Source organism: Zingiber officinale, chromosome 5B (assembly GCF_018446385.1).
Source record: "Zingiber officinale cultivar Zhangliang chromosome 5B, Zo_v1.1, whole genome shotgun sequence".
Taxonomy (NCBI): domain Eukaryota; kingdom Viridiplantae; phylum Streptophyta; class Magnoliopsida; order Zingiberales; family Zingiberaceae; genus Zingiber; species Zingiber officinale.
Window position 1 is genome coordinate 136,445,094 of NC_055995.1, and position 16,711 is coordinate 136,461,804.

The window sequence follows — 16,711 nt, forward strand, 5'->3', positions numbered from 1 at the left end:
TGAAATATAAGAATAGATATGCTAATTGCAAATCATGAAAAAAAAAATGAACTAATATCATATTACCATAGTAGACTTAACATGCCATTGATTATTATGTCATTCATCCATGCGTCGGTATTGTCGAAGAAGACGAACTAGTATAATATTTGAAAATTCTGACAAAAAAATATAAGTTAAATAAATAAATACTTTATAAGTTTATAATTACAAATAAAAATCTGATTCTATTTTTCTTTAAAAGGAAAAAACTTACCACTTTCAATTTTTTCCACATCTTCTAAAATTTCTTCAATGTTGAGTGGTTTTAAACTTAATCGAAGTCAATCTTGAGTACAAATAAGACTTTATATCACCCTAGGAGTCAATGAACTCCTAAAATAGTCAAGTACCCGACCACCAATATTGAAAGCAGATTCTGAAGTAATTGTTGATATTGGAATAGCTAACATATCACGAGCAATTTGAGCAAGTATAGAAAATCTGTGACAATTTTACTTCCACTATCCCAAAATGTCAAAAATATTTGAATACTCTTCAACTATTTCATTAAGATATTTGTCTAATTCTGATATGTTGTCATCACCAAAAACTTGAGTCTTTTGTTTCTTATACTTCTCAATGATATATTGTCTTTTTAAATCTATTTGACTCATATTTGTTGAAGCATTGTCATTAACTGATTCTGAAATAGATGGAATGCTTGTTGAAGTATTGTATTGAGACTCTATTTTTCCCTTATAATTCTTGCACAAAGTAAATAAAAGGTCCTTTATCATCTTTCCTACTCTTGCACCCTCCGCATCTCCATTTAAAGTTTTGTAGCTCTCAACCTAATCTCAAATGTAATCAATAGTGGAGACCATTCAACTTACTCATGTTTCATGCACTCGCATATGCTTGCTTATCTTCTACTCTTCACCACTATTCCTAACATTAGAATACATAATTATGAAGGCGCATCATGATAACAAAGGAAGCATGAATCAAATGAAATCAAAGTTTAAATGTAAGAAAAGAAAGAAGAATGTGTTCAAATGATAGTGGAAGACATGAATACAAAAGAATGTTATACGAATGAATTCCGACCATACTTCCCTCGTTCCTCTTCTACCCGAATTTTTTATGTGACCGACCACCTAAGCTTGGGCTCCAAGCTAGGGCCGGCCACACCTTAACCCATCCAAGCTTTATCTTGGTCGGCCCTTGCTTGGGCTCCAAGCTTGGCTTGGCCGGCCACCTTGGAATGGATAAGAAGGTGAGTTTAGGTGGGTATAAGACTTTATAAATAAGAGGCTACGACAAGGACCGAGAGGAGGAATTGGTTTTGGTCTCCTGATAAACTTGAGCTTCCCGTGTTCGCCCCGAACACCCAACTCGAGTTCATCAATAATATCTCATTCCACTAAAGAGTTATTATTGAACTACCGCACCAATCTCATATTACTATATGGGCTTCTTCTTATCATGAGTGTGTTAATCTCCCTGTGTTTAAGATATAGAATGTCCACTAATTAAATGAGTTACTGACAACTCACTTAATCAATATCTAGCTCCAAGAGTAGTACCACTCAACTTCATCATCAAGTCGGACTAAGTCCACCTGCAGGGTTTACATGACAATCCTTATGAGCTCCTCTTGGGAACATCATCAACCTAGATTCCTAGGACACAGTTTCTTTCTATAATCAACAACACATACTATAAATAATATTATTTCCCAACTTATCGAGCCTATTGATTTATCGAACTAAATCGCATACTTTGATAAATTAAAGAAATAAATACTAAATATATGCGCTTGTTATTATATCAGGATTAAGAGCACACACTTCCATAATAACAAAGGTCTTATTCTTTTATACAGTCAGTATAAAAAAACTTACCTTAAATGATCCTACTTAATACACTCAGAGTGTACTAGTGTAATTTTATAGTCAAGATAAACTAATACCAAATTACACCACGACTATTACAATGGTTTGTTCCTATCCATATTAGTCGTGAGCTAATTTTATAATTTATAAGGAATTGATAACATGATCTTCTGTGTGTAACACCACAACCATGTTATCTACTGATCCTGCCCTGAAGCTAAGTAGATGGCCACCGGGTAATAACGTTGACGTGGGTCTTCATCTGCGGTGAAGGTGCTCCGCTCCTGCAATCACAAGTCCTTAGTGCCAAGTCGGGAAGGGGTTCCCGGCGACGGCCCTCTGACGGTCAAGTCACACAACAGCCGAAGGAGAAAATAGAGCAAGTAAAGAAGTGAATAGTGGTGCCCAAAAGACGTCTGCGCGTACCTCTGCGGATGGCCACATCTCCCCTTATATAGAGCTTCGGCGGGCTGACTGCACACTTCCCGGGCAGACGCGCATTCCCAAGATTTCCTCAAAAGCTATCATCGAGAAAGGGCCTTTGACGTCTTACTATAACGGGGCGAACGCATCCTTGTCAAGGCGGCGAAATCTTCTCCCGTACGATTTTCTGTCCATCAGTGCCGTCAGCCAGCAGCATTGACTCCCAAAAGGATGTTGGCACGTATCCCCCGCCTGATTTATCGGCTGTTAGTCTAATTGAACTTCCCTAACCTCTTACAGGTACATCAGAGCCGAGCGGCGTGAGTGACTTTGGTTGCGTTGGAGGCTCACCCAACCCTTCTTGAAGTCTTCCGGCCGATCGGCGAATTCTTCCGGCCGACCGGCTCGTAGCGACTTCCGCTCGGCTAGTCCCTTAGTTGACCACCTCTTGACTTTGGCGACCACCTAAGCATTGCACTTCCTTGGAGGTGGGTCTCCTAGATTATCACCGGATCATCTACAATATAAATTAATTGAACAACTACATTTAACATATAAATGTAGACATTTGACCAATGTGGTTCTTTATTTCGAAATAAATGTTTACAAAAAGCTAGACTTTTAGTATACACTCTAACAATTATGACACATTGCGTAGGTTATACATTCTCTATTACCTCCAACAAACTCTGATATCACTAGTCAACTTAGAATTACAGAGGTTATAAGATGTGGTATATAAAAAAGAATCTAGCCTCTCCATTGGCAAGACACATTCTCGGAACATCGGCATCTTATTCTCGCACGCACGTTCTCCATTATTTTTCATTCATCCTTCTAAATTTGTAGTGATTTAAATATCGAAGGATGTTTGCCAAGAACTCTCTTTAATTTCTAGGTGCTAATATTTTATTGACTTATCTTCATATGCACAGGATTGAGAGAAACTTTTAAATAGAGTAAAAAGTTTTTGTCAGTCAATCATGCCTAGCTTATCATCTCTTTAATTTTTCAGACAGCACAATGTTAAACGTGCTGACGTTTTTCTTTTGTCTATATGCTTATTGTTACTTGCAGATCTTCCCACGCGGCGACGACGTCCTTGCTTGCTCTTTCCCCTCCGTCACCGCCGATCTCCACCGGCGAGAGCGGCCGAAGCTGATGGCGAGGTCAGCAAAGGCCCTGAGGATGTGCTTGTGGACGCGCTCATGGTTGAGGTCCAGGTAGCAGAGGAGGAGCTCCTCCATGAAATCCCAGTCCAGGTCCGCAGCATCCGCGTGCCGCGCCTCCATCATCTCCTCCATCGACCGCCGGAAATCGCGATAGGGGTCCACCGAAACCGTCGTCACCGTCACGCCCTCGCTCTTTTCATCCGACGAAGACGACGATGATGGCGCGGTTGCGTCGCTCCACGGAGCGGAGCCAGGCGGCGCCTCGTCATCGTGGACGTAGAGCGAGCGAAAGTTGTTGCGGAGGAACCGGTCGATGTCGGAGAGAGTGGCGCCGGGGCGCCGGCCGGGGCCCATGGAAGGAGTGCTCGGGTACTTGGACGCCGACAAAAGGCGATGCACGGCGGAAGCGGCAGGGTGGCCGGAGTTCGAGAATCTAACTAGATTCGACGGCATCCTCTTCAGCTTCGAGAGGTGCGTTTGCAGAGCTTTGCGAATCCCCTTCTTCTCCTTCTCATTCACCTTCACCTTCTCCTTCTCCTTCTCCTTGTCCATCTCCATCTCCATCTCCTTCTCCATCTCCATGACTCTTCGAAAGCACCGGTTTTCAGAGGTAGGACAACAATATATACTAGTTTAGTGGGCTAATGTCAATTCGCCCCTCATACTTTTGTGTTTAGCAATTTAGTCCCTAATTTCTTTTTCTGCAGTTATTTCAGCAAGTTATAGGTCAGACTGTGGTCTGTGGAACATTAAATTGAGATTGGGGAGTTATATCTGCTATGCATGTGATGTGGAGTATTTAAATGACTGCTAGTTGGATCTTTTAACTTGCTCTAGTAGCATTTGCTTGATCTTGAGCTGCATGGCTTCTTTCAGTATTATTATTTTTTTAAACAACTTTTGAAAGGTAAAAATGTCGTTGTTATGTTCATTTTGTTCATAAAGATTTGGCCTTATTTTGCTTAATCTGAGTGATGGCAGAAGTAGTTTGATAGAGTGGTGATAAAATGATATGATATATATCATTCAATATCTATCTATATGTGGTCTTTGGTTTTTTAGTTGGAAGGCATGGTCGAATTAATATTCTGTTCAGTTTTGCTAAAAAACACTTGAATTCTGATATTTGTTTGTTCAGTTGACGGAATAAATAATTCCATAAATTTGATTGTTCAATGCATGGTATGGCATTTATTTATTTTTTATGGTTGCACATTATATTAATTCCATAAAAGTAATATATGTATATATATAAACAGATAATACTTGTCTGTTAAAAAAAAATCCGTTTAAATTGAGTTCAAAAATAAAAATTTTATAGAAAATTTTAAATATTTGATTATTATAAAAAAGATATATTATTAATTAATACTTTCTTTTTAAATTTCTGTGTAAATATTTTTTTTTATTTTAATGTGATTATTAAAAATAGATATATCATTAATTAATATTTCCTTTTCAAATTTGTTCAATAAAATAAATATTTATTTGTGATTTTAATTTCCATATATATAAACAAAGTTGTCTGCCTGCCTAAATTCAGTTTCGAAGAGAAATAAAAATTTTATAGAAAATTTTAAATGTTTAATTATTAAAAATAAATATATCACTAATTAATACTTTCTTTTTAAATTCATAAATATTTATTTGTGAGTTTAATTTTATTTGATTTTTAAATATATATATCATTAATTAATATTTTATTTTTAAATTTCAGTAAATAAAGTAAATATTTATTTATGATTTCAACCTAATTTGATTATTAAAATAGATATATCATTAATTAATACTTTATTTTAAAATTCCTATCAATATTCTATAAATAAAGTAAATATTTATTTATTGATTTCAATATAATTTGATTATTAAAAAATATATATATTATTAATTAATACTTTGTTTTCAAATTTCTGTCAATATTATGTCAATAAAATAAATATTTATTTACAATTTCAATTTAATTTGATTATTAAAATAGATATATCCTTAATTAATACATTGTTTTCAAATTCTTGTCAATATTCTTTCAATAAAGTAAATATATTATTAATTAATAATTTCTTTTCAAATTTCGATCAATATCCTGTCAATAAAATAAATATATTATTAATTAATATTTTCTTCTCAAATTTTGGTTAGTATTCTGTCAATAAAGTAAATATTTATTTATGATTCTAATGTAATTTGATTATTAAAAATAAATATATCATTAATTAATACTTTCTTTTCAAATTCCTGTCAATATTCTATCAATATAGTAAATATTTATTTGTAACTTCAATTTTATTTGATTATTAAAAATATATATATCATTAATGAATATTTTCTTAAGATGTCATTAATGAATATTTTTTTCACATATATATATATATATGGTTTCTCTAAAATTAAAACTTTTATAAAAAAACTTTAAATATTTCATTATTAAAAATAGATATATCATTAATTAATATTTCTTTTCAAATTCCTCTAAATAAATATTTATTTGTAACTTTAATTTTATTTTATTATTAAAAATAGATATACCATTAATTAATATTTATTTTTAAATTTCTTGTAAATAAAGTTATAAATATTTATTTGTGACTTCAATTTCTCTAAATAAAACAAATATTAGAATTTCATGGTAAAATTCCTTAGGATATATCATTATTGTTTGATTCTATTTTGATTTTAAATATTTAATTAAAAGTAGAAATTTTATAGAAAACTTTAAATGTTTGATTATTAAAATAGATGCATCATTAATGTTGGAGCAATCTTATTTCAAGATGATTCGGTATGACTATGACTTTTGATAATTTAGGAAAAAAGTTTAAGTTAGTTTTATTCTTGTATTCGATATGTGTATATGAGTTGTATAGGTTTGTAAGATACACATACGACTCAGCTTGATGACTTCGGGTTCAATGAAGAATGGAGCATCCGAGGGACCATGGACAAGACAACAAGGATAAGAGGCAAGGGAAGCACACTTCGAGGTATATACGAAAGATGACATTGGGACAAGTCGTGGGCTTGAATGCATCTGAGGGACGAAAGTCAAAGAAAGTAGTTTGAAGGCAAGAGGTCAAAGCTGCAAAGAAAAGTAAACGAGTCGTGAGGGTCAGAGTGTTGAGAGAAATATACTCAGGATGGGAAACCTTAGGTTTTAAGGTTTACCATTCGACTGGTGAATGTACCAGTCGATTGGTGTCGACTGGTGAGCAAAAAAAATACTTCTGTTCGCTCAACCAGTGTAGAGCAGTCGATTGGTATCGAACCGTTGGGTTGTAACAATCATATTTCCACATAGGGCAGTCGGCTGATGTTGTTACTAGTCAACTGGTGGCGAGAAACACAGCTAAGTGTTTTCTCCCGAGCTCTATTTAAGAGAGCTCAGGATGTTTGGCCAAGATTGACGAAATAGAGGTGGTTAACCCTTATTAATAACCTTCCAAGTGCCAGAGCTTCTTAAGAGTGCTTGTGAGAGTTATGATGAGGTTTCTCCATCCACAAGGAGTTACGTGAACTAGTTGGAGTTTATCGGGGAGTCATTAATTGATGGATTGAGATCGTCCACCTTACGGACAACCGTGAAGTAGGAACTTTATTTCCGAACCACGTTAAATTACGTGTAGTTGTTTGTTTATTTCTTCTTGTATGTAGCTTATCTTTCGTGTTCATGTTTGTATTCTTTGTATTCAATTATACTAACAAATACATAAGAAAGTAATTTGAGATCAATGTCTATTCAACCCCTTTTCTAACCGGTTACAAGATCTCCAACAATTAATACTTTCTTTGCAAATTTTGTTAACAAAGTAAATATTTTATTTACAACTTTATTTTTTATAAATAGACCTAATAATTCAAAAACATAAAAATATAAATGGCATTGAAAGATTCAGTTGCATCACATGATTTAATATCAATGAGAGTGAGGCTTCTCTGAGCTACAGATAATACCGCACTTCAAAAAATTTAGTATCTACTATATTAAAATGATTATTATGACTATAAGCCATTCTATAAAAAAAAAAGAAGATAAATTCGTTATCTTAGCGGTCCTCTTAGTGTCGGTCTCATGGATATGGAGGGAGGTTCATATAAGTACACAGGTCATAGACACATGACGGGATAAATTTCAAATCGTCAATTTTTTAAGAATCGATCCCTCTTAGTGCGGTATTTTTAAGATAATACCGTACTTCAAAAAATTTAGTATCTACTATATTAAAATGATTATTATGACTATAAGTCATTCTATAAAAAAAAAAGATAGATTCGTTATCTTAGCGGTCCTTTTAGTGTCGGTCTCATGGATATGGAGGGAGGTTCATATAAGTACACAGGTCATAGACACATGACGGGATAAATTTCAAATCGTCAATTTTTAAGAATCGATCCCTAACTATTACGCTAGAGATATCACTCTCTAAAATTCTCATGGTTCATTATTACGATCTATTAACATATAGAAATAAGGGACATTTTAACTTGGAATGTGTCTTTGATACAGAGGTATGTTAATTATTTTTTACATATTTATCTGATTTTTTTTTTAAAGTTTTCATGAATATTTACTTGTCTGTATTTTTCTAGGGTGAACATGGATATGGAATAATAAAAAGTCCGAAGAGAGTGAAACCAATTCTTAAAAAACGGGTCATGTATTTACTATAAAAACTTATCATTATTGCATAGAATTAAATGAAGTATAAGATAACAATAAATAAATACAAGATTAATTTTATCGTAAAAATCATGTATGTAAAGTTTTTGATGATGTGTTTCCTTCTATGATATATGAAGATATATGAATTCAAGTCCATTAGTGAATTGAAGAACTTTACTTTTTGTTATGTTAATTTATTTTTTTATTTCATGATTTATTGATCTAATATTTTTTTTCTTATAGCTTATATATTTTTTTTTTTGAGATGTTATTGGTAAAATAGTTGCATAAGAATTTACATGGAAAAAATAGATGAATAACCGGTTATTATCATTATTTAAATGTGCGGAGCAAAAAGTCTTATGGGTGAATTATTGGTTTCAAATATTTTTCCTATTATCAAGATGAGAGTAAATAGGAATTTGGATGAAATTATGGAAAATTTTAATAGGTAATTTGGATTATTTAATTTGGTATTAATATTTAATTATTATATATATAACTAAATATTAATGTAACATTCATTTGTTATTGTATATCTCCTCAAATAATCTTAGAAAATTTTTTAAACGTTCATACTTAATTAATTTAATTTTAATTATACTCAAATAGCATTCATTTGTTATTCTAATTATACTACCTATAATCAATTTAGTTTATTTTTATTTTAATTATTTATCCAAACGTTCATACTTAATTTTAATAGTTAATTATAAAAAAAAACGTCGGTGCGAAAAATACTAGTATGATTACAAAAAAAAAAAAAGTAGTTTCACTGAAAACTTGCATGGGATGCCTGCACCATTCTTGAATTATTGACCATACGATGTGACCAAAATACATAATACACTCATCCAATTAAATTCCACTAAATAGGACAGTCCGGTATATAAAATTTTCATCCTGCGATGTCCGGAAAAAAATCCATTATATATATACAAAAAGTTGTTTTTAGAATTCAAATCCGTAATTTTTTTTTATCATATGGTAATAATTTTATTCTTACGTCAAGACTCTCCTTCCGAACACCAAGTAATAAAATAAATAAATATAATAATCTTCTTATTTATTTATTCTATTTATTATTTCCATATTGTAATTTTATAATAATGACTTTACAATTTAAAATCTTAATAATGATAAATACTGCCCGTAAAAGATCACCGGGGCAACTAGCGTTTGGGAAATTGACAGGGCGAGTAAGGAAATAAATATAATAATCTCCTTATTTATTTATTCTCATTATTGTTTTCATATTGCAATTTTATAATAATGACCTTACAATTTAGAATATTAATAATGATAAATGCTACCCGTAAAAGATCACCGGGGACAGCTAGCGTTTGGGAAATTGACAGCGAAGCGCCCAGTAAGAAAATAAATAAATATAATAATCTCCTTATTTATTTATTCATTCTTATTATTGTTTTCATATTGTAATTTTATAATAATGACCTTACAATTTCAAATCATAATAATGATAAATACTGCCTGTAAAAGATCACCGGGGCAGCTAGCTTTTGGTAAATTGACAGGTCGAGTGAGAAAATAAGTAAATATAATAATCTCCTTATTTCTTTATTCTCATTATTGTTTTCATATTATAATTTTATAATAATAACCTTACAATTTAGAATATTAATAATGATAAATGCTACCCGTAAAAGATCACCGGGATAGCTAGCGTTTGGGAAATTGACAGCGAAGCGCCGAGTCAGAAAATAAATAAATATAATAATCTTCTTATTTATTTATTCTCATTATTATTTTCATATTGTAATTTTATAATAATGACCTTACCATTTAGAATCTTAATAATAATAAATACTGTCCGTAAAAGATCACCGGCCACCGGTTTGCATCCCATCGAAACCGGGGTGCCCCACCATCTCTCCGCTTTCTCCGCGACCGACTATCCCGGTCGTCCGCCCCCACGTGGATTGTGGGCCCGTCCGGTGAGCCCGCACTGGACATGGGTGCGTGAATGGCTTGTTCCAAGCGAGTCCCACGGTTCGGATGGTGGGCCCGACTCTTCGCGCCGAATTAAAGGTCGTTTCTATTTTTATTAATCCACTTAACAAACAGAGTTCCGAAACCTTTATTTATTCGCCTTTTATTCTGTCATTTCTATTAAAACTTTAAGGTAGTCAATTTCCATTTAATTTTGCAATAAAAGAAAAAAAAATAGTAGTTTCTTTTCGCAGACCTGTCCGACGACCGCGTTCACGCGGTTTCTCCTGGTTTCCTTCCTGTTTTTAACCCTTTCCCCAATCTGCGATTTATACGCTCGCCGTAGGCCAGACCATAGTTAGCAGGTACAGCTGGACATTTCGTCGAACACCTGTGCGATCGCTGCCCTGCGGAAGAAAATAAGCAAAGGAAAAGATGATGAAAATGAAGGAAGACGATCTGTTTCCGGCGACGCCGGGGAAGGTCAAGATGGATCGGGCGCTCACCATCAACCGACAGTTCCACCGGTGCTTCGCCTCGTCAGGCACAATGTTCGTGTGGGCTCTCTTCTTGATCGCGCTCACGGCGTCGTATCTCAGCCTCCAGAGCTTCGTCGATTCGTCGTCCCGGTACTTGCCGTCGTCCTGGGGCGGGATGCAGTGGGAGAAGCAGATCAGGGCGTCGGCGACCCCCCGCCGCCCCGGCGGCAAGTCCGTCCTCCTCACCGGAGCCGCCGGATTCGTCGGCACGCACGTGTCGCTGGCCCTCCGCAAGCGCGGCGACGGCGTCGTCGGGCTGGATAACTTCAACAACTACTACGACCCGTCGCTGAAGAAGGCGCGCAAGGCGGTGCTGGCCTCGCACGGCGTGTTTGTGGTGGAGGGGGACATTAACGACGTGCGCCTCCTCGCCAAGCTCTTCGACGCCGTGCCCTTCTCCCACGTGATGCACCTTGCCGCCCAAGCTGGCGTGCGCTACGCAATCGAGAACCCGGCGTCGTACGTGCATAGCAACATCGCTGGCCTCGTCACTTTGCTCGAGGCCTGTAAGTCCGCGGACCCGCAGCCGTCGATCGTGTGGGCGTCGTCCTCGTCGGTGTACGGCCTCAACGAGAAGGTGCCGTTCTCAGAGTTGGACCGCACGGACAGTCCGGCTTCGCTCTACGCGGCCACCAAGAAGGCCGGCGAGGAGATCACCCACACCTACAACCACATCTACGGCCTCTCCATCACCGGGCTCCGCTTCTTCACCGTCTACGGGCCATGGGGCCGCCCCGACATGGCCTATTTCTCCTTCACCCGCAACATCCTCAATGGCAAGCCCATCACCGTCTACAGCGGCAAGAACGGGGTCGACTTAGCCCGCGACTTCACCTATATCGACGACATCGTGAAGGGCTGCGTCGCCTCTCTCGACACCGCAGCCAAGAGCACCGGCAGCGGCGGCCGGAAGCAGGGTCCCGCTCAGTACCGCATCTTCAACCTTGGCAACACCTCGCCGGTCACTGTGCCGGCTCTCGTACGCATCCTGGAGCAGAACCTCAAGGTGAAGGCCAAGATCCACGAGGTGGAGATGCCCGGCAACGGCGACGTCCCCTTCACCCATGCCAACATCAGCTACGCTCGCGCCGAGCTCGGCTACAACCCGACGACCAACCTGGAAGCCGGCCTCAAGAAGTTCGTCAAGTGGTACCTCTCTTACTACGGCTTCAACCCAAGAACCAGCGCCAAATCCTCCAAAAGCTTGTAAAGATCCCACTTCTTTCTTCTTCCTCTTTTTTTCCATCGTCTTACATTGAAATTTAGCTTCCCAAAACCATACTGGATTCTTTGACGGAAACTGTTAATTCTGCTTCTTATCTGTTAATTAATCTTTGATCGGCCACCGTCTCCGGCGACGGAGTAGATATGGTATCAGTGCCATTCTGGTATATATCATCCCTGTACTTGTTGGTTTTCTTGTATTGATTACGCTACCCTTTCGCAACGACGCTGTGTAGCCGCTCGCTGAGTTGCTGACACTCGCGGGGTCCACCGGTCAACGTGATGATGCGCGTGTCGGGAGATGAGCTGCCAGGCTGTGCCTGGGCCCACCTCGATTGATTCCCATCCTCGGTTTTGTTAAATGGACGGCTCTGATGTCCTTCGTCTCTGTCCTTTACAGATCGAACGGCCTATCCCTCTCATCCCTTACAGCACATCGACGCAGTATGTCCAGCTGTAAAATTCAAGAACGACAAAAAAGAAAAAAAAGGTGTGAAACTAGGAGTTTCGTTCGATTTGTGACTTGCTGAGCTGGGAAGGACCCCAGGCATCCTCGGCATTTGCGGGCCCCGCATAGGCTCATACCTGTTGACCGTCCATTACAAAAGTCCTGATTTTCATCTAACCGTAGATGCAGTAAGAATATACTGCCTAAATATTATTTTTTACAAATAGGTAATGATTTTCATCTTTAACTTGATTAACTGTTATTTTTTCAATTTAAAATTATTAGAAGTGCTGAATTTATTGGGAAAAGGAAAATATTATCTTTATTCGCCTTTAGTATCTTAAAAAAGGGATAACAGGATTATCCTCCCAATTTATATCTTTTCGGTAATTTACTAAAAAAAAAAAAAAAAATCGTATCTAAAATTTAAAATTTACTAAAAGTGGGATGCTACTTTATTATTAATCAAAGGATAATTTTTTAACCATGTTTTTCCTATTATTATTTTTTTATTTTCTTTATCATTTCTCTCTTTTTTTCTTTCTTCTATGCATGTATCATTTCTTCTTTTTTTCTCTCCTCTTTTTTTCCATTCTTTTACACATCTATTCTTCAAAAAATATTTTAACACATATGAAAAGTTGTAATAAACAATGGATATCATATTTGAATTCTTTACAATCCCAGAAATCTATGAAAATTGAAATGGATGCAATCGGAGCTCTCTATGTCCATCAGTGAGTTTCGACCTAATCGAGCAGGTCGAAACCACTAATGGACCTAAAGAACTCCGATTGTACTCATTTCAGTTTCCGTAAACTTTTGAGGTTGCAAGGAGTTTAAATTTATTATCCATTGTTTATTTTAACTTCTCAGAGGTGTTAAAACATAATAAGAAAGAATCGTCAAAATTCTCCATGTTGGGCCTGATATAGAATCATATCAGGCCCAATGTGAGCCTGATATAGAATGAATCATGTCTACCGTGGAGAATTTTGACGATTCTTCCTTATTACATTTGAATATCACTTAAAAGCCGAAATAAATAATGGATAACATATTTGAACTCCTTGTAATCCCAGAATCCATAGGAACTGAAACGTGTGCAATCGGAGCTCTCGAGGTCCATCGATGGATTTTGGTCGATGTCCATTGATGGAGCTCGAGAGCTCCGATTGCACACATTTCAGTTTCTGTAGATTTCTGGGATTACAAGGAGTTCAAATATGTTATCCATTGTTTATTTCGCCTTCTCAGATATATTAAAATGTAATAAGGAAGAATCGTCAAAATTCTCCACGTTGAGCCTGATACCAAATATCATTCTATATCAGACTCACATTAGGCCTGATATGATTCCATATCAGGCTCAACATGGAGAATTTTAGTGATTCTTCCTTATTACATTTTAATACCTCTGAGAAGTCAAAATAAACAATGGATAGCATATTTGAACTCCTACAACTCCAGAAATCCACGGGAACTGAAATGGATGCAATCGGGGCTCTCTAGATCCATCAGTGGGCTTTGGTTGAAACTCACTGATGGACCTAGAGAGTTTCAATTACATCCATTTCAGTTCCTGTGAATTTCTAGAGTTGCAAAGAGTTCAAATATGCTACTCATTATTTATTTTGACTTCTCAGAGGTGTTAAAATGTAATAAGGAAGAATCGGCAAAATTTTCCATGTTGGGCCTGAAATAAAATCTTATCAGGCTTAATGTGGATCTGATATAGAATGATATCAAGCTCACGTTGGGCCTGATATGATTCTCTATCAGCCTAATGTGGAGAACTTTGATGATTCTTTGTTATTACATTTTAACACTTTTGAGAAGTCGAAATAAACAATGGATAGCATATTTGAACTCCTTGCAATTTAAAAGTCTACAGAAATTTAAATGGGTGCAATTGGAGCTCTCTAGGTCTATTAGTGGATTTCGACCAAAATTTACTAATGGATCTAGAGAGTTCCGATTACATCCGTTTAAGTTCCTGTGGATTCTGAGGTTATAAGGAGTTCAAATATAATATTCATTATTTATTTCAACTTCTTAGATGTGTTAAAATGTTTTTAGAAGAATCAACGTATAAAAAAGAAGAAAAGAAATGAGAGGAAAGAGAAAAATGTTGTATGCATAGGAGAAAGAAGAAGAGAAAGAAATGATGAAAAAATTAAAAAAAAAAGTAATCAAGAGAATAGAATGAGAAAAATATATATAAAAAGATATATACTTTGGTAAATAACAAAGTATCTTTTGATAAATTCAAGAATATGAAGTCTTTTTGATAAATTACCGTTATCGTTTGTTTGAACGGATATAAATATAGAGAATAGATAAATTGTTAAAATTAATTTCCTGTCCAATTTAAGAGATGAATTACAAAAAACAGAGATAAAAAAAAGAAAGGTGGGAAGACGCGGTATTTTTTTTTAAAAAAAAAAAGGGGAAAAGGAAATTTTTATTAATATTCTATTATAGTTTTAAAAAAAAACAAATTTAATGAAAATACCAAACTTCGATCGTTATTTTAGGATATCAAGGAGGTAAAAGAGGAGGAAGGGCCCGATCTTGTTCGTTTCGAGCCCTTGTTTCTCTCTCGCTTTGCGGATCTTTCAGTGGCGGACGTAAGAAGCTCCATCGATAACAGTGCATGACTTATGGATATTTGGTAGCTTAATCTCTAATCTCATTATTGATAATTTTAATCCTGGAGAGGCAATGTCATTTGAGCTAATGTGTTATTAATCCATAAAGACATCATATGTTTTATTGGTGTTGATTGCGGTATCATGATATCTCATTGTTACCGGCTATCATCAAGCAAAATTTTTATTAGTCTAGGCCAGGATTTTTTTTTCCCCATGGGACACTGGTGCTACAATTTCTCATATTCGTTTGTTGTTGATATAGTGCCATTCAAAGCCTATATTGTTGTCACAGGTGTGAAATTAGCAACAGGTAGAAAGATAAAGCTTTCCATGCTTCCAAATTGAAGCTCTTCAATGGTGAACACTAGTCTGCATATTTGATTTGAGATTCTAGGGAATGGCACCAGGCAGCACTCTGTTGATAGCCTCATTTGGACAAACATTCTTTTCTATTAATTGGGAAGATTTCATCATTTGCTTCCTAGAAATTTCACATGAACAAATAGAATTATCATAATATTTCAGCTGTGACTAATTCAACTAATCAGCCACTAGTGGTTAATAGAAACTGATGCGGCGATAGGAGGAGGTCCACCTGGCACGGGGTCACCCGACAAGATGGAGGTCAAAGTCAAAATCAACGCTCTAGTGTCAAAGGGCCGAACGGAGGATAAATGCAACGGCCGGTTGGAACAGGTAGGACTCGATCGACGGGAGACATGTCAGGACAGACAAATCCTTCTGACTCGGAAGAGTATCATAGACAGACGCTCAAGTCATATTATTAAGATGCCGAGGGAGATCGGATAGTTTGTCCGAACGGAGAAAGTCAGGTTACTATACAAACACTGCACGAAAGAGCAACTGAAGTTGACAGATTGGAGGACTCCCAGCCGAGCGGATACCCCACTCGGCCAAGCAGTGGGACCTGACGATGGATAGAGTGGAGTCCTGGCCGAGCGGCTGATCAGCTCGACCAAGCAGTAGGACTGCGGTTCTCACAACAACCTATTATAGGATATTGTGGAGGGCGTGACCACAAACATGTTAGAGAACGTGACCACGAACATATCAGAGAACGTGTCCATGCCTCGAGGAGCGTGCACGTCGCCCACCAGGACTCTATATAAAGGGAGGTCCATCATCAATGGAGGTAAGCGTGATTTATTTTGGGGCATATAATTCTACTGTGTCACTTTTTCTCCATATTCCAGTGATTGACTTGAGCGTCGGAGGACCAACCCCAGGGACCCCTTCCTTGACTCGGCACTGACGTCATTTATTTTGCAGAGCAGAGCGAAGTCTACATCCAGTCAACGAAGTCACCACTTCCCAGTTTTCCACTCGCCCGTTTTCGGACAGGAACAGTAACCTTTATTCTACTAATTGATCATAAATTAAAAAAAAAAACTTTGTTGAAAGAAAAACAAACTGTAGTAGGGGATGCGGCTCTATGACAATAGTTAAGAATCTAGAATATATAAGATCAAGATTGGAGTGAAAATTATAGTTTTTCTCCTCCTGTTTGCTTTAATTTAGTGATAGAGTGGCTTTTGTTATTGTTTCCTGTAATTAAAGAATTGATACTATTATATAAGATTAGAGGTAAATCCTATTTAATTGATAGGCTAGTTACTGTTGGGGCCATTTCAGGCACAATTTAACTTACTTATATTTGGAACATTCTAATTTTTGGATAGTACAAAACTCAGAAAGTTCAGCAAATTGAACTCTAGTCAATCAGATCCCTCAATTTCAGTAAATTAC

The 16,711-nt window shown here is 36.5% G+C and overlaps 2 protein-coding genes across 2 annotated transcripts; one reads left to right on the forward strand and one right to left on the reverse strand.

The window, feature by feature from the left end:
* Positions 1-3,367: 3,367 nt before the first annotated feature.
* LOC121987104 (transcription repressor OFP11-like) lies at positions 3,368-3,925 on the reverse strand. Its single transcript, XM_042541005.1, has one exon. It carries the CDS (start codon positions 3,923-3,925, stop codon positions 3,368-3,370), a length of 558 nt encoding a protein of 185 aa, XP_042396939.1.
* A 6,493-nt stretch (positions 3,926-10,418) lies between these two features.
* On the forward strand, positions 10,419-12,011 carry LOC121986236 (UDP-glucuronate 4-epimerase 1-like). Its single transcript, XM_042540101.1, has one exon. The coding sequence runs from the start codon at positions 10,515-10,517 to the stop codon at positions 11,826-11,828; it is 1,314 nt and encodes a 437-aa protein (XP_042396035.1). The 5' UTR covers positions 10,419-10,514; the 3' UTR covers positions 11,829-12,011.
* Positions 12,012-16,711: the final 4,700 nt, after the last annotated feature.